General features: G+C 33.5%; 2 protein-coding genes across 3 annotated transcripts in view; both read left to right on the top strand.

Moving 5' to 3' along the window:
* Window positions 1–20,172, top strand: part of LOC142220175 (homeobox protein prospero-like) — a 163,977-nt gene that overhangs the window by 85,324 nt on the left and 58,481 nt on the right. The gene's annotated exons all lie outside the window — the stretch shown is intronic.
* LOC142237272 (sodium/potassium-transporting ATPase subunit beta-1-like) lies at window positions 1,810–2,843 on the top strand. Its single transcript, XM_075308685.1, has one exon. The coding sequence runs from the start codon at window positions 1,872–1,874 to the stop codon at window positions 2,796–2,798; it is 927 nt and encodes a 308-aa protein (XP_075164800.1). The 5' UTR covers window positions 1,810–1,871; the 3' UTR covers window positions 2,799–2,843.

Raw genomic sequence — 20,172 nt, 5'->3', positions numbered from 1 at the left:
AACTTTAGTTAAAATTGGCATCCCTATCGCTGGTTGAGTTATCTTATTTTTATATTCAAAGTTCTCATTTGTACACCTCTTGGCACTTTCAAGTGTTCCAAAATATTTTATTTGTTTTTCTTATATAAAAAACTGCATCATTTTTAAGACTTTAGTCAAAATTGGCATCCCTATCCCTTGTTGTGCTATGCCAATTTTTATTTTTATATTCGGAGTTCTCATTTGTACACCTTTTTGCACTTTCAAAGTGTTCCAAAATATATTTTTTTTAATAAAAATTCAAAAATCAAAATTGGCATCCCTATTCCTTGTTGTGCAAGACCAATTTTTCTAATTTGTACACCTCTTTAAAAATATTTTATTTTTGATATAAAAAATTGCAACATTTTTAAAACTTTTGCCAAAATGGCATCCCTACCTCTGCTTGAGTAAGGCCAACAAATAACAACAAAAACAATAATAAAAATAAAAATAAATAAATGCAACGGATGCAATTTTTTTTTCATTATAATTTTATTCCCCATTTCGGACATAAAGGTTGGTTGGAAATGGTTAAGGTATGGGTGGCTAGAAGTATGAATGGATGGACCTACAAACAAGGACTAAGAAAGTGTGGACTGTTGGTTAGAAGTTGGTTGGGTCGTTTATATTTTGATTGTTGAGCCTCCTACCTCCCTAAAACAGTAATGCCAGGCCAGCTTAAACAATTAAATAAAAAAATTAAAACAAAAGCCTAGGCAAGTATTTAAAACAAATCCTCAAATATTGGGGAGTAATGCTTACTTAATATGCAAAATAAAAATTTAGAGAAAACAAAGTTGAAAGATGCAGCCAGCCAGATGAGGCAGGGAGGCGGGGAGAAACAAGTACCAAGTAACAAATAAATTGCATTAAAAATTGCAAAACAAACAAATGGGGGCTACCAGTTTCGATCATCCCGCCTCCCTTTGCTTTGCCAAGCAATATATGAAGGGTTGGTGACTAGATGCTGGACAATTGAGAAGCGGACATTATAACAAGACCAAAGGCAAGGAATTCTGGAGGAAAAATACAAATCATTGGAAAGAGTACCAACTGTAACGCTTTCGGGGAAGTTGAGAATAAACGGCACATGGCTTCAAATGCAACTGCCGCCAATCCAACAAGACCAACAATAATGGAACTGTTTTACTTCCCAGCCATTGTTTTCGGTTTTTTTGGTTTTTTCTTTATTAGCATTGAATGTGGATGGAAAGGAAATCAAGAGGGATAGTCTATTTGATTATGGTAAACAAAAATGTTATGCTTATTTCACAAAAGCGGTTCTATTCCGCATAGTCCTTTTTTGACTTAAGTTTTATTTTGAGTGAACTCACTTAGCTCTTCTGAAAATTTGATAAAGGCAACTTCTGATTTTCTAACATAGTCAGTAAGACCTATAGGTAAATCAAAGCGTTCTAAAGGTTTATTGTTCTGAACTTATTAAAAAATTAGATTTACGACGATTTCGATTGGGGAAAAAAGTGTAACATTGCCGAAATTGATTGCAAAATATGAAGGACACTGTCATAGATGTTGGGTCCTTTATCCTTCAAAATATTATTAATTAATAAAAACTTTAGAACGACACTATAATTTGGGCGAAAATGCAATGAGGGTAAGAGTAGTGTAACACCAAGGCAACATATTTTTTGCGAAACGAAAACGCCCTTAGAATTCTTTTCCATTACAAAGCTTATAGGAGAGAGTATTAGGTTATTAGATCAAATTGAATTATTCTCCCTATTGTTTTTGCCAATCCCTAACTGGGAGACAGACGTCAACATTTTTCAAATATTTCTGATATTTTCCAAAATTTGTCATAGTCATCAATAAAACTCAATTTATTTCATATGAATTCTATTAACAGTCCATTTCTGTTGCGCAAACGATATCGTCACCAAGAAGAATTTGAACATCAAAGATATCCAGAATCCTGGCACAAGGCAATTATTAATCTGGAAACCCATAGCTATTTGGGACGTACACCAAAACGATATCTCTATCTTTTGATATTCTATACAGTTTTCTATGGAATTTTAATATTCCTAAGTCTAATCTGTTATTGGATATTTGCTACCACGGTGTCTGAATTCGGGCCCAAATGGTACATACAACAACCCGGTTTCAGCTTTGAACCTGCAATCGATGTCTCACATTCAGGCATTTTCAAAATTATCTATCAATTAGACAATGAGGAAGAAATGAATTTATATGTGAATCATATTGAAAGTAGCCTAAGGAAATATGGAGCCATACCTAAGGAAATGTTTCAAAATTGTTCCAGCGAAATGGATTTTGGCTATACCAAAGGAGAACCTTGCATATTTCTTAAAATCAATAGAATTGTGGGATTTAAAAGTCTGACATATGATCACGTATTAGAATTTCCAGAAAATACACCCAGTGATTTATTAGATTTTGTGCAAAATCTTACAGTAGATCAACGAAATAACCGAATATGGTTATCTTGTCTTTCAACACCCAATATTTCTTTACAATATTTTCCAAATAGCTTTTATAAAACCTCTGAGGTGGATATTGAACAATATATTGAACATGAACCGGTCGAAGATTATATTGTCCAGTATCTTACTGATAATCAACGGTTTTATAGTTCAAAAGATTTTCAACGAGTCATAGCTGTACAATTGAGCAAAGTGCTAATTGATGTAAATTATAAAATTATTTGTTCGCTATGGGCTAAAAATATTGCTCGTGAAGATCGTGGAGAAATGAGCCGCGGTATAGTTCGTTTACAGTTACAAATTAAAGCCTAGAACTGAAATCATTAGTAAAATAATGCTTATATTAAGTGCTATTGTCTGAGATAAATATGATCAACTTTTCATTCATATTTACGTGTGTGAATTAATCTGTTCTGATCTGCTATAATTAATAAAATAAATATTTTTTTTAAATTAATATTTTAATATTTTTTTCTCTTTCCGTCTCATTTTAGGTAAGTCAACAAATTCTATATCTCAGTGAGTAAAATATTTCCTTATGAAAAAAATGTACTGATAATTTAGAACTAATGATCACATCCACAATCTATGTATCCAAATACACATAAAGGAAGAGAATTGGACTAAAATGTGACAATTGGTAGGATAGATAGGTAGGTAATCAATTTTGGACTATGAACTCCTTTGTAATACGTCAACAGTTGCTGCTCCTCTTTCGTATCAATGTAAGCAGCGCTAGGTTAGCTAACGAACTATAAAACCGTACTAGGGATATGGCAATAATATTGAGGGCCGACCAATGAGTTGATCCAGCCATGTCCGTCTGTCCGGAAGTCTGTCTGTGGACACGTTGTTGTGATCAGTTTTAATTGAAAAATTGATTCACCAGATTAATAATACCCTGAGCCACGCGGTGTAACAATTTTTTATAAGTTAGTGCATATTTTTGCAACACCCAGAAGGAGACGAGATAAGACACATGGTGCCTTTGGCAATAATGCTCAGGGCCTACCCCTGAGCCTAGTCCGTCTCTCTGTGAACATATTTTGGTGATCAATGTTTAGGTCGCAGTTTTAGTCCAACTAACTTCAAATCTGGCACAAGTGTTTTGGGAAAGAATAAAATCCTATTTAATTTTTAAACAATTGGTTCAAATTTAGATATAGCTTCCCCAGAAACCAGAATTTTACCCTGATTTGCTTTAAATTCTACATAAGGAGTACAATTGATAGTGTCGTAATATGTGCGAAATTTGGTTGAAATCGTTTCAGATTTAGATATCTTTCGCCCAATTCACACTCATATGACCACAGTTTTAATTAAAAAATTAATTGAGTCAATTAATTCTGAAAATGAAACTTTTTTTAATTCTATTAAATTATAAATTTTAATTCAACAAATATTGTTAATATTTTTAATATTTTGTTTTCAGGTAGTTTGAAAGATTACATTTTTTGACAGGATATGGGAAAACTTTGAAGCTTTCCTCAGACATCGAGTGATGAAAAATAGTCGTCGGTTAGAGGAAATGGTCTGCACGACTAGGTGGCCCAATTTTCTGGGAATATCAGTTCTTAATTTGTCCCATTTCATCGGAATATATTAAGCAAATTCCTAAATTTCTTTTAAGCCTATATAATTGCAGCATAAGAATACATAACTATTCGACTTACTATGCATAAAAAATATATATAGATGTTCATGAATAGTGATAAAATCAGCCTTAGCTTTCGAAGTTTTTTAATAAAAAGGAATAGTCAAGCTAACAGATTCTTGTTGCAATACAAAAACTGCAAAGCTTTCTCATTATTTTCGGCTCATCCTTTTTGTGGAAATGATGGTAAAATATGCACTTTCTGGACAACTTTCTCCATATTGGGAATGTACACAACGTCTAGACTTTGACTTGAGCCTTGTTTTATGACGTTTTCTGCATATTTTTTTTTTTTTGCTTTGCTTTTTTCGTAGGACATTGCATAACATTCTAGCCTTTTGGGAATATCCTTTATGCAATACAATTTAATTTTCTTTTTCGACATGCATATTCCTTCCTGCCTCCTGCTCTCATGTTGCATGCTGAATGAACGAATAGCCTTTGGATTTTATGGCCTTTCTTCTTTGCTCAAGCCTTGGGTTAAATTTTGACCACCACTTTTCTGTTTGCATTTGTCCCCCTTCTATGCCTCACCCATCCTCATTTCTTGCCTTGGCCATATGGAAGCACCAACGCCGTTGTCTTCTACTTTAACTTTATTGTTTCTTTCACATCACTCTCGATGCGTCCTTTCACTCTGCCGCCTGTCTAAATGCATATGTGCTCCAGAGGCAAAATGTAATTATGATTGCAAAAAACCAAAATCATCATAAGCCAAAGCTCGAGAAATGCAATCGCAGACAAAACAACGAATTTTATAAGTTTGCATTTTGAAGACTCATACCCCCAAGTAACCTAGAAAAAAATCGCACAAAATTGCACAGCCACAAAACAGCCCTTTTGCCAATGGTATAGGACCTGCTGCTGCTTGCCTTCGTTCTTGCGTCCATCACAAAGGATAACCGAGAGACAGAGAGAAGTAAGAAGAAGGGTATCATCAAGTAGTCAAGTAGGCAGTCAGTCAGTCAGCCAACGCCTAGCATTGGCTTCGAATGTCTGAAGTAGAGCACATTGACAATGCAGCAAATGCAGTTGCTTGGCTTGGATAACTGCGTATGTTTGTTTTTTTTTTTTTATAATAATTGCACAATGCATTTTGGCAAAGGACTCAAACACACTCCCACACACACATATATATAGACATCTACTTCTCAAATATTATTCGCCTAAAAAACAACTAGAATGCACCAAAAACATTGCGATTCACAGACATGGTACAAAATAATGGCCAGTGCTAAATCCATACACTGAATTCTCCAAGTGGTATGGAAGGAATCCATCAATGATAAGTATAACACCCAAGACTCAATCCCTCAATCTAGACAAGAGGTTCCTCCTCCACACATAGATATAATATTCAAAATATCAAATGCATAAGAACTTCCTCAAACACAGGCCGACACACACACGCACACACATGAGTATTACTATAGATTCTCATAGACAGTGTAAAGGTCTAGAAAAACACAATGAAGCAAACCATCCTGCCAATGCATTTGCCTATGCACAATGCACCCACTCTACGAACATTACAAAGGAAGAGCAGCTATACTAAATCAAATGCATATATGATGCATTTTTACCAACACTTCTACATATGTGTGTATGTGGAATCAAAAAGGATACGATTTATAACATGTTCATTGAAGAACCAAAAAACCAAATCGAAAAAATACAACAGCAAGTTTTTTGAAGGATCAGCCTTGCATTTGGATGCAAACGCCCATCTACACACACACATTTTCTAGAGAAGCTAAAGCATTTCAGCTTTAGCTTTTTTATATTCCTTTTTTTCAATTTTACAAATCAAACTCATAATAAACAAATCCATATCCCCACCAAAGTATCCTTCTAGCAATAGTACATACACATACACATACAAACACACATACGCATATAGTCGCACTCCTGCAACTATGCCACTCACTAATGCTGCCACTACAATTGTGTGATTATCTGTTTGTGGCAGACCAAGGCTTGTGTATACACGTCAAAGTCTATATCTTCAATGGCAAATTTGTTTAAATATGGGGGTTTCCATGTTTCTGGTAAACATTTTGTTTTCATTTTTGTTTGTTTTTGAAATCAAGTTCGATATTTACAATTTACTATAATTTACCAAATTTTATTTTACTTTTACATTTAAATTTAATCTTTTTTTAATTTAAATTTTAATTTTGATTTTACAAAGTATACTAATTTTATTTTTGATTTGCTTTTATACTTAAATTTAATAATATTAATAATAAATTTTAAAATTTTGATATTGTATTTTATTCTAGATTTGTTTTTACATTTAAATTTAAAGTCATTTTAAATATTAATAATTAATTTTAATTTTTTTTTTTTTACCTTTTATATAAATTAAATTTTAGTTTTGATTTTACCAATAACAATAATCATATTTGATATAATACTTTTTTTACATTTAAGGTGGGTATTAAGTTCGAGTTTAGCCGCTAAAAACATAATTTTTTCACGATTACTTTTCTTTAATAATCCATTTTAAGGAATATAAACTTTGTGAAAATTTGCTTTGGGCTTTTCCCCATCAAGTTATAATAAAATTTGCAACAAATATGTATAATTTCATGCATTTTGCTTACTGATTTAGTTTTCACTTTAGCGACCTTAGCGGCTAAACTCGAACTTAATACTCACCTTTAAGTAAAATTTTAATTTTAAATCAAGTGATTTAGTTTTTGATTCTACAACTTATAAATACTATTAAACCCGTTCGTTTTGGGATAAAGAAAATGAAGGAGTTTGATTAATAGAGCCATTGAAAAGAATGAACAAATGTAGGAACTCGACATTGCCAATCCAACCAAACCCAATAAAATTATTTCATCCCAAAACCACATTTTTAAAATTAAAAATCTTCACGAAAATCCCTAATCCCAAATCCCACTTTTTATAAAAAAATTTTAAAAAAATTACAAATGAAAATGAAATAAATAAATTGTAATTATATGTCAATTATTTGTTTTTAATTGAAAATCTATTTTTATTTATTTAAAACGTTTATCATAATAAAACATAATGGCATTTAAAAAATAAAAATTAAAAATAATTTAAAATTATTTTTTACTGTTAATTTGTTTTTTTGTTTTCATATTTATTTATTTATTTATTTTTATTTGTATATTTCTACACAGCAAGACAATGTCTTATAATTATAGTTCAGATTTCAATAGTTGAAATAATATGCATCTTTTTTATTTTTTATATATTTGTTTTTTTTTTTTTGTTTGGAGCCTATCTCATCATTGAAACACCCATATGTAACATATTCCACTTCTGACTTTCGTAAGCTTTGGCCCAATTGTTCTGGTGTTTTTTTGTAAAAAGGATAACAATTTTCTACGAGAATTTTGTTGCTGTTATTGCCATTGTAGTTGGCGATGGTAATAAACACAAAATGAGTGCAATATGCAATATTGGCTGCATTGCGGATTTAATGCATCTTTTCAACGCCACCACCTCCCATGGCCCCCGCCAATGCCTTATATAGCACCACATCCATATATACCATCTACTCATCATTATTAGAAATAAACCCAAAAACCTTTAGTCTTATAACAAAAAGTATTGTATAAACGACGAAATCTATCTGAGAATAGATTTGTGGTTTATAAAAAATTAAACTTTTTTTGCTAGGACGAGTATGTGTGTGTGAATGTATTTATTTGCCTTTTCGAAGAGCTCAAGCTTGAACAGAGTGCAATGAGAAATATGCATTGAATGCACTTTGTAATATTTAGCCAAACGGTTATGGCATGCTATGATTTTTCCTCTTTTTTGTTTTGTTCTGTTCAATTCCATTTTAGTGGATTTTGTTGTGGGGTCGTTCCAGTGGTCGATTCTTATATATTTTCTCCATAGGATGGGTTAGGGTTATAGATTCAGTTTGAAGTATATGTGTGAGCGTGAGAGTATAGTAGGTCTGTGATTTCAATCTCTAGAAGTCAATCATTAAAATGCCTAAAGTCCTTATTATATGTCTATCCATTCCACCATATAATGTTCTGTCATAAAGTTCGGTGGCAGTTTTGGGGCTTGGGGCTTCCTCCCATTACCTCTCAATTTTAGTTAGAATGCATCCAACAACAATCATCATTCGTACACATATGTCCATATAGAAAATGTACGCAACCATAAGGATGTTTGTCTTACTTGTGGGGGTATGCGTGCGTTCTCCCAGTACCCAGGTCTCCCAACACCACCACCACAACAATAACAAACGCTGCAACACACTTTTGCCTACTCACACCATTCTCTGAGTTTGGGAAACACTTAATCTTATGAAGATAGGCATAGTAGTAGAATAACAGTGGGAGAAAATATTTCAAATTTAGGTTAAATATGGAATATTGATGAAATAGAACATCTCAGAGGTACACTAGTAGAAAAAATTTCGTTATATTAACGAAATGTGTCGTTAAAAGTCAGCCAATGAAACGAATTCGTTTATACAACGATTTTTTTCCTTAATATAACGAATTTTCTGCAAATCAACGTAACGTTTCGTACTATTAACGAATATTTTCATTGTATTAATGAAAATGTTTCGTTATATCAATGAAAATTTTTCGTTGGCTGATTTTTAATGAAATTTTCTTTGTGTGTAGGGATATAAATATCGATTTTTTTACATATCGTCGAAATTGATTTTTTATCTTTAAAATAGCCTGTTAAAATTGAATCAAAACCTGTAATCAACCTTTAATGTTGGCCATAATCGACAATTAGACCAAAATTGACATTTAAGAAATAATCAAAACCTCTGATGACCCAATTTTTTTGCCGGCTGATTAAATATTCAATGTTAACGACACAAAAGAAAGAAAACGAAACAAGAAAAATTTATGCGGTAAAATTCAGTACATGCTGCAAAGCCTCTTGACCAAATTTTATTAATGGCGATTTCGATTGGGAAAAAATGTGCAACATTCTCGAAATTGTTTGCCACATATGAAGGACACTGTCATAGATTTTGGATCCTGAATTATTAATAACTTTGGAATGACACTATCATTTGGGCGAAAATACAATGAGGGACAAAGTAGTGTAACACCAAAGCAACATATCTTTTGCGAAACGAAAACGCCCTAAGTTTTCTTTTTATTTTACCCATTTTTGTTGTCTTAAGGTGTGTTTTACTAAAAGCTTCCTGATTTAACGAAGCCCGCCTAAAAGCGGGATTGGGCAGTAGAGGGTTGAGATCATTTCAATAATTTAAAAAAAATTAAAAATTAGAGTAGTCGATTTTTCCAATTTTGAAAAAAAGGTCAACAAAAATTCGAGTTGGAGTCGAGGTGTCCGGCCCAACATTCCCCAGTGTAGGAATACATGAACCCTAAGGAATATTGGGACGGACACCTCGACTCTTAGTATAGAAAAGAGTGTGAAGAAGTTTAAGTTAGGTTGTAGAGGATGACATCAATTTTTGTGTTGTCCACTTAGACCAGTATAGGTCCATCGTGATTCCTCGATGTGATCTTTCCATCTTCTTCCTTCCGATGCGGTCCGCTTTGTCCCAGAGCTTCCTCCTGCTTGTTGTCTTTGAAAGAAATCTCAGAACAACCAACCAGAGGCCCAGATGAATGCAAGTATGTTCCTTAAGCCGCACTCCCGCAGATCAGTGAGAGCCTGAAAGAAAAAGGAGCCCAGTATCTTGTTTCTTCTAAAGGATAAAGCTGGACACTAGCACAGGAAGTGGTACGAGTCCTCCGTAACTTCCGGGTCCAGGCACCATCTACAGATATCATCGTCTTTAAGTGTCAAGAATGTCATGGGCCTTGGCAACAAATTGCTTAAAAAACTGTGGACTGAAAACGAGTATTTCCAAGTCCATTTTTGAAATTTTAGATTCGATTATTTCGAATTTGATAAAAGTTGACTATTGCAAAACTCGAAATGTCGCAAGTGCACTTTTAAAATTTGGAAAATATGAAATGTAAAAATATCGACTTTTGAAATTTTTGAAAAAGTCAAAAAGCAAAATGTTTTATTCTCATCGCAATCCTACTCTGAGGAATATTGGAGAGACACCTCGACTCCAAGTTGAATATAGAAGAAAGTGAGAGGAAAGCGATCGGCCTTGCCGGGCAATTCCTTAGGAAAATGTGAGATTAAAAAAGTATTTCCGCGCTCTATACAAAAAATGAGTACATGAATCCATAATCCTAAGGTCGGCACTGCGGGAATAAAAAGTCCGGGAGTATTACTGAAATAAATGATCCAAAATATATCTCTAATCAAATAATTTAAGGTCGTATTACTCAAATTAGACATCGATTTACAAAAAATCTTTCAACGAAATTTCAAGATCCTTTTTATACCATATCTGGTTTCTGGTTGGATTTAATACAGAGAAAAAATTCATGTAGATGCTATATCGACTTAATAGAGAAGAAAAATGAAAAATTAAAAGTCAAAGTAAAACAATTTTCTACCTCTGTAACCCATTGTGTTATTTTTGTGAAGATATTACATATTATATTGGAACCCATCCTCTGTATATATCATCGTTTTTTGTTGTGGCAATTTCCTCTTATTTTGTAAATACAGTGCATTCTAGCAAGCCAAAGGGTCTATATCTTCATTGTCGTCTGTCTCGTTGCAAGTCACATATTTGTATATATGTGTGTGAGAGAGAGTGCATGTGTAATTTTTTATGTTTTGTTCTTTTGAGGCAACGATTTTCGTTGCATTTTTTTTCGTTCAGAAAAGTTGGCAATATTTTTCGCATAAGTTTTCAATTAAAAGAAATTGCTTTTCACTCATCTCCCACTTTTGGATTCTTTGTTGGCTTTGTCTAGGCTATATGGATTTTCTATGTATGTTGAAAAATCTTTTTTGTTTTGTCCTACGCTCTGAATGATGAGGCTAGATTTGTTAGTAAGAGTCGCTTAAAATCCTCCTCAGTGCTTATTAATTTTATGCTTATTAATCATTCTCATTTTTCTGTGGCTGGAGGCTTGTGCCAAAGGATTAGCTAGATAATGTAGAAAATTATTATGAATGCATGAATTTTGTAACATTATAAATAGTAGCTATATATTATTAATCTTTCCCAATGTAAGATCTTATAAATTGTAGATGATGTGGGTAGTCTTTTTATCCATACTTTTAAAAACGAATGATAAAGTATAATTTCGTCTTATTTAATTAAATAATATCCGCACTAACACACGCCATTTAATTAGATTAAATAAGTTCAATTAAAAAAAATTAAACAAAAAAGGTCTAACCCAATAAAATCAATCACGTACAAATGAAAGTATATTCAACTAAAAACATTATTTACATTTTAATCAAAGCAACTATTAATCGCAAATATTAACGGAATCAATTAATTTTTTAATTATGTTAATAAATTTTTTAATTGACGACATCGATTGATATTATCATTTCCGTGCTTAAGCTATTAAAAAAAGATAAGTACGTGACTGAATACGAAAAATATTTTTTTTTCTGTTCTTAAATTAAACATTTTTTTTTAATAAAATTTTAATTGAGTTAAAAAGTTTTAATTAGCATTAAATTTAATTAATTAATTAGCATTTAATTAGCATATTATCTCCATGATTGAAGTTTTCTTTTTTCTCTCGGTAGCCAAATCTTTCTCTGAGTCTGTGCTGTTGTAATCACATGCCTGACATGGTCGACTCACTGGCTGTGATGGAGCTCCGAAGTTTAGCTGAAATTCAACACATAGTCAAAACTCAGAACTACTTTAAAAGTAAACATTATACCTCTTTGGAGAAAGCGATCCATTCCTTTTAATGCTGCAACAGACGTCACAAAAAAGGAAAATATTTAGTGATGTGAAAGCCAAACTATCGACTAAATATCGATAGTACTATCGAAAATTTCTGGCTGCTATCGATAGTAGCTCGATAGTGCCCAACAATCGATAGAGCTATTGATAGTTCTCCACCTCTACTCAAAATTGGTTGAATTAATTTCATGACAGTAGCCAAAGAAATCGAATCGGTACAAGGTACAAAAGATTTCATAATTCATTCACTTTTACTCATTACATTTGACGAATTTCACACCTACTGGGAAAACGAAATTCGACATATTTGGCTATGCATGGTTTACCCGAACTTTTGATGACGGTGGTATCACTGTAATGTGGAATGCCATTCGGACTTGACTATAAAAAGAATGTCCCTTGTCCTTGAGCTAAACATTGAATCGGAGGACCCAGACTTCTTTCTTAGTGCGAATCTGGATGGTGTGGAATAACAACTACAGTGTTTTCTTCTGTTATCCTTACAATTCCATTACTTCATTATTTTTTTTTTTTTATTTCAATCCAACGCATGCCAAAAAATCATCATAACTTATGGTCATATTTTGTTCTGGTAATAATCATTAATAAAAACTAAACTTTGCTCCCAAAGAAGTGTAGAACTCCCATAGAAAAAACTCGGCTTTAGTATTTCCTTTTTTTCTGCGATTTAGTGGTGAAGAACTAGAAAATTCATTATTCTCCACACCAATGCAACATCTATTTGGATTCCGTCATTTCCAAGTTTGCCCATTTCCTTTTGAATCGAACTTTTAATTTCTGCCGCTTGGTATTCTATAAAGAAATTTTGCTAGAATTCTCGAAAGCAAAAAAATATCTTTGTACCAAGTTATAATTATGGCATTTCAAAAAAATAGAGAGAATAATCGCTTTAGCATGCCATTCAAGATGTGGCAACGATTGTAAAAAGGTTGGGTAAGGGGTACAAAAGATGCTGATGTTGAGGGAAAATAAGTGGGAAATTCTCACATTTCTACAAAAAAAACTCAAACAGTATTTATAAGATAAAAATCGTTGAAAGGAATACAACAATCAGTAGCTTGATGCTACCGCTAAAGCTTCTCTGTAGAGCTGATGTCCTCTAACTCTAAGGCTAACACAGATGAATGCAGATCCATGGGCGAGAAATGTGAAAATGTGTTAATGATGACATGCTAACGACAACGACGTTGGTGATGGTGATGGCGGTGTGGTTTCATAAAACTTGCCTTCGATCCCTAGGCTGTGCAATATAAGACACCCAACTTAGTTTGCACTTCATACAAATTTCGTGACCGTTCGCATAAGTATGTTTATTTGTGTGTATGAAAATTGCTGGCATGAAAACCGCATCAAAAGAAATTACGGAGGAAAGGCAGAAAAATGTTAAAACTTTTTGCCTTAATTAGAAAAAATCCATACGTAAAAAACAAACCCACCCACATTTCTATAAGGCAAAAGAGTGGAAAATCTTGAAAAGAAGAACCGTGAGATAGAATCATCATTTATTTTTTGATTTGAAACAAAATTCCTTGTGTTCTTTCTACATCTTTACGAGTCCTTTTAACCGCAAAAAAAAAACAAACACACACATACCCACATAACACTAAGGCAAGTCAACAAATTGAGGTCATATCATCGACATAGGAGGCCCCGCAACATATTACAAACCTTGGGCTCTCACCCTTTGGCACTCTCTCTCGCCTACATTTTCTCTGTGATTCCTTGTTAGGTAGCAAATCACTTGAACTTTTCAAGCAGAACTTCAAAAACGCTTTAAATATTTAAATGTCCTGTGTATAAGGATTTCTTAAGTGTGGATGACAACATAGCTGTCCATTGAAGCCTTCCAGTTGTTTTTTATCTTCAGTCTTCGATATAATTTGCATACATTTCATCAACATGATATAAAATTCCCTTAAAGATGTTAAATATTTACTTCAACAATCTGCAAATGTTCGACAAGGCTTTCTCTTGTCAGCTCAACCCTTTCTTAGGTTTCACAAAAGAAATTTAAAATCAAAAACACAACGGATGAGAACAGAGACGTAGTTAACCTGGACTACTTTAGAGGGCATAATCGATTACGAAAAATAGAGACGACCAGGAAAGACAATAAATGAAAAAAAGATGTTGTCTAAAAATTAGATATACGTGGGAGGTGCGATAAATACGCTCAAAAAAATCGTTACTCAAATGCAAAGGTTTGGACAGTCACTTGAAGATTTTGGTACTTGTTTCGGGTCAATAGCACAATTTTTTCTGAAGCAAACGAAAATTCTTTTTGCGCTCAATAGCTCAATTTTTTTTCTGAAGCAACCGAAAATTCTTTTTGCGCTGTATTAACAAATCCATTCATGAAATGTCAATTAAAAAATCCAAATTATAACAGATATTTCAAATTATTAATAAAAAATTTTAAATCAAAGATGCAATATTCTTAAAATAAATATTAAAAAAAAATAATTCATATATTTTATGAAAAGTCTTCACAAAAATTTTCTAATGATATAGATATTGGATAAATTTGATAGTTATCAAATACTGGTTTTAGATGGCTATGAAGGCATACATTAATTTGATGTAATTTTTTATATTATATATGAAATATATAAGTATTGTATTTTTGAAAAGACCTGTAATTTCGAATATTTTATGTAAAGTTTCATGAATGTTGGAAAATAGTCCATGTACAACAAGTAGTTACAAAACCAATATATTATGTAAAAGTGCATCTATTTTAGGCAAAAGTTCATAAATTTTTACAAATTTACAAATTCAAGTACAAATTCATATTTTTTGTATGCAGTGTAGGTTAGGTGGCAGCCCGATTTATCAGGCTCACTTAGACTATTCAGTCCATTGTGATACCACATTGGTGAACTTCTCTCTTATCACTGAGTGCTGCCCAATTCCATGTTAAGCTCAATGACGAGGGACCTCCTTTTTATAGCCGAGTCCGAACGGCGTTCCACCTTGCAGTGAAACAACTTAGAGAAGCTTTGAAACCCTCAGAAATGTCACCAGCATTACTGAGGTGAGATAATCCACCGATGAAAAACTTTTTGGTGTTCGGTCGAAGCAGGAATCGAACCCACGACGTTGTGTATGCAAGGCGGGCATGCTAACCATTGCACCACGGTGGCTTTTTTATCTTTTAGATGCTACGCCAAAAATTTAAACCTAATACGAAATATTATGAATCCTGAATTTATTCACAATATTTTGTATTAGGTAAACATTTTTTTCATAGCAACTGCCAGCCAAGCCTCTGCAAGAAATTTTGATTTTATTTATTACACATTTCAAAAAAATATATATTTTTAACCCCCCTTCCTTGTGCCCTCTAATCTATACTATAAAGATTAAAATACAAGTTGATAAAACATTTTGTATTCATAGACTTCTTGGATCGATTTCTTATACTCCGTTCCCTCCAACCACATGATGAAAAAGGGGAAAAATATGCAAAATCAAGTATTGCAACAGATTCAGTCATGAAAGCAGTCCATTGTGAATGCGGTAATCATGGCCAAAACCAAGTAAAGAGGTAAACGAAAAGTATTTACCATACAACCTTGAAGTAAAAATCTTCAACCCTTTTTGGGCATTCACATTTAACGAAATTGTTCTGGTAGTGGGGTGTGCATAACGGGGCCAAGAGAATGCATCCTTAAGATTTTTATTTTTTTATTTAAGATGTAATGAAACCCTTTCTTTTCCAAAAAAAAATAAAATATATTTATAGGGATGGGTGGGTGTTGGAATATTCTTTGGTTTTTAAATAAAAATGCATTCACTGGTTTTTGTTTTGTTTTTTTTTTTTTTTAAAGACCTTCTTTAGCTTTTTGTTATTAATGAAGTTTGTCTTTTAAGTAAAAAATCCTTTCCATTACAAGAGATGATTTTTGTTTACATAGGGATAAGTAATGTATGAAACCGAAATGGGTTAAAAGGGGGGCTTTAAATTTTGAAATTCTAAAATCCTTAAGATTTTTATTTTTTTATTTAAGAAATAATGAAGCCCTTTCTTTTCCAAAAAAAAAAAAATAAAATATATTTATGGGGATGGGTGGGTGTTGAAATATTCTTTGGTTTTTAAATAAAAATGCATTCACTGGTTTTTGTTTTGTTTTTTTTTTTTAAGACCTTCTTTAGCTTTTTGTTATTAATGAAGTTTGTCTTTTAAGTAAAAAAATCTTTTCCATAACAAAAGATATGTTTACATAGGGATAAGTAATGTAAGAAATCGAAATGGGTTAAAGGGAACTTTAAATTTTGAAATTATAAAATCCGCAAGCTTGCTTGCAGCCGTAACAATATACAGAGTGGCTTATATTTATGGCAATCAACTTCAGGTTGTTTTCATTTCCAAACAGCTCGTCTGAATGACAGGGACAGTTCTTTTTGTTGTTTACAAGCTTATAAAAGCATTTTGATTTATTGCATTCTGAAATAAAAGTTTTCGTGATGTAATTCAAACATGAATGCGTGATTGTTGTTTATTTGGTTGGCAAATCTATATGGCTATGGCTAGAGCCCTCCAGCATTTAAATGTTAATAAATCTCTTGTTTCTCGTACCATCGCATTTACAAAATGGACGAAAAACTAACGGTAACAACACCAGAAATGATCCGAACAGCGAAGGCCAGATTTGATCGAAGTTCACGCTGTTGTGATAGAAAACTTACTCGTGAGCTGAACATATCAGTTGAACGGATGCAACATATATTGAAAAATGAGCTTTGATTAAATGCATCGAATCCAAAAAGTTCCAAAAGCTCGCTGATGCCAAAAAAAATTAGACTGGAAAAATCCAAGGAGTCAAGGAGGTTTCGCTTGCACGAATTTGGTTTTCTCCGATGAGAAGCCATTCCAAATGTACCAGTTTGTGTACAAACAAACTGTACACTTCCGATTGGCCACTAGAACTCAAGCACCGCCATTGGTAATGGTGTGGGAGCTACCGAGGTGCAATGGTTAGCATACCCACCTTCCATACACAGGGTATTGAACCCACTACAGTTTCGACCAAAGACCAAAAACTTTTTCAGCCGTGGATTATCCCCTCTTACCCATACTGGTGACATTTCTGAGTGTTTCAAAGTAGTTTCACCGCACTGTGGAATGCCGTTTGGACTCGGCTGTAAAAATAAGATACCTCTTACAAATGCTGGTGACATTTCTGAGTGTTTCGAAGCTTCTCTAAGTAGTTTCACCACAATGTGGAATGCCGTTTGGACTCGGCTATAAAAAGAAGACCCCTTGTTCTTGAGCTAAATATGGGATGGGGCAGGACTCAGTAATAAAAAGAGAACTTCACCACTGTGGTATTACAATGGACTTAATAATTTAAGTGAGTCTGAAAAGTCGGGCTGCCACTATACCTAACCTATGGCGTGGGTCACCGTAGAGGCCGATAGTCGCTCCCCACTCGTATTCATCGAACATGGGGTCAAAATAAATGCCGAATATTGTCGGGAAATTGTCCTAAAGATAATATTGAAGCCCTGGGTAGACAAAGATTTCAGCCGCAGATCATAGCCATTCCAACAGAACTAGGTACTATTGTACTCAGCGTCAACGAAGAATGGCTTGAAAAGGAGGATGGGCAGAACTCAATGATAAAAAGAGAACTTTACCACTGTGGTATTACAATGGACTTAATAATTTAAGTGAGTCTGAAAAGTCGGGCTGTTACTCGCTCCATGTTTACTGCAAAATGGCCACCAAAATCTTCAGATCTCAATCGGTTGGACTTTTAAACCTGGGACATTTTGGACAGTAAGGTTGGCACTACAAAATTCCAAAAATGTAGGTCATCTCAAGACGATGCTTCTCCGGAAATGGGTCAAAATACCGTAGAGCAACTTTAATGCAACATGTGAAAGCTTTGTTTTCCTTTGGGACCTCCTTTGTATAGCATAGTTTGAACGGCGTTTCACATGCAGTGAACCACTTCCAGAAGCTTGAAATACGCAGAATATGACCGGCATTACTGGAGGGTATAATCCCCCGCTGGGATTGATCCTAGGACCCTTATGCAAGGTAGGCATGCTTACACCATTGCACCATGGTGGCTCCTTTTTTTGTATTGCATCAATGTTTTTTCAGTGCTTAGCGGACTAAAGTTTTCTCACACGACTCTTGATTTTTTTAGGGAAAATTATGATCTCTTTAAAAAAAATCCCAAGATTCGATATGAAACACCTGCAAACAATCTGAATATGAATTTGTTTGAAATGTGAAAAATATTTCATTACTGCTTAAGGAAATTGAATTTCCATAAACAAAAGGAAACCATGAGGAGATATGCCATCATATTTCTCACAAGTCCTTTTCTAATGTATGGGAATTTGTGATAAAAAAAAACAAAAGCATGATAAAAACTTCCGTTTTTACGAATTTCTACAAGAAACCTGGAACATGAATAATGAAATTAAAAAGAGGAAATCATGCAACAATTGACCCATGGTATATCGCCCACACGGCACAAAAAGGGTGATACAATCAGACCCAAAGCAGGCAGGAAGGAAGGAAATAAGGATATTGTTTAAGGCCAAACATAGGTCATAAAATGCAACATCATTACAGGTAAATGTTGTCCAACAAACTTTTCTAAGGCAGTGGTGGTCACTCCACCCTCCCATTTCGTAAGGTTTTCCATTCAATCAATCACACCCTCTTTAAACACTCTGCTTCCCTTCTATCTCTTTCTCATTTGCTTACTACATTCAAAAAGAAAAATAACAACTAAAACTATTTAGCACAGGAAAACTGTATAATTTTTTTCTGTTTAAAATTATAATTCAACAAACACTACACCGGGGCGGTGGAAATGCAAAAAAAAGTTGCATTTACATATGGCCCACCATATACAGGCTACCATGACACCCTCAAGACCATAGGAAAACGAAACCCTTCTTGTTTAGTAACTGGCCTACTATTGTCCAACTCACGGGAGGGTAGAATTTCTCACGCTTTTACTGCATTTCTCTGCCTATGCTAATGCCATACTGATATGTGTACAAGGGTAAGGTTCATTCCTTTGGTCTTTTTTTGTATTTGTGCCACACATATTCCTGCTCCTATCGAAATTAATTTCCTCATGAAAACTATGCTCTATTTTAGCTACTCAAACATTTTCTCAAGCCTATTGAACCCCCTGAACATGTTAATAGTTTCCTTTCCTTTAATGTTTGCATGAAAATACAATGCATTGCAAAGCTGGAAGTGGAAGCTGCTTTTAAATTCCCATGCATATATGAAGATAGAGGGTATCATGACTACCATTGAAAATTATCTCCTTAGTTGATGCTTCAAAGCAAATGGAAATGGAATGGGAAATGGTTTGTCCACCAACCAACCAAACATAAATATAGTCTCCATCACCACCACCACCACTATATCTCCCAATGCCCTCACATACGATACTCAAGATGTTCCCCGTTCAATGGTTAGCAGTTGCACTATTATCCCTTCTTGGATACTGCTCCAAGATGGTATTAAATAACATGGTCACCACCATTGATGTTGTTGTGTGACACTAATTTGCATTTTGTTAAACAAGTGTTAAACCACTGACAAAAGATTACTAAAAATTAAAACAAAACAACAGCAAAAATTCCCACTGTTATTTAGACACTTAAATTGTGGTCACCCAATGATCGTTTGTATTATTAGAGATTGAAATATGAATATCAAGTGATCGTAGATACGCACTATGGTCAGTGTCTGTGTTGAGGATAGAAGTGAGCTAAAGTGAAAATATTCAAAATAAGAATTTTTGTGTTAAGTTGTTAGCTTGTATAGGTATTTTTGTAATTGTTTTTCAAACACATTGTTGTTAGTATGTGTACAGAGTGGCTGATATGTAATGCAACAAAGTAAAATGCTATATTTGTATTTAATTCTTGTTTAACCCTTTGACTGCCCATGGGCACTACAGACAGCATTCAAAAACGACACCAAACTTTAACTCCCCACTTTGTTTCGATTTATTTCTCGCTGTTATTTTAAAGTAGAGGCTGTAATCTAAATAAAATGCATTTTTATAAACTTTGTTAACCCAATTTTGAGACCATTTTTATACCCTATATCTCCAGTGAATTATTTTCATCTCTAGTAAATTCTTTGCATACAAAAATTATAATTGATATTATTTGAGAGTTTTTAATTATTTCTTCATGCTCTTAGCACAAGTAAACAACGAAGAATAATTGAACTT

The sequence above is a fragment of the Haematobia irritans genome, chromosome 1, assembly GCF_050003625.1.
Source record: "Haematobia irritans isolate KBUSLIRL chromosome 1, ASM5000362v1, whole genome shotgun sequence".
Classification (NCBI taxonomy): domain Eukaryota; kingdom Metazoa; phylum Arthropoda; class Insecta; order Diptera; family Muscidae; genus Haematobia; species Haematobia irritans.
The sequence above is the reverse complement of the archived record's forward strand: the minus strand, read 5'-3'. Positions and strand labels throughout refer to the sequence as shown.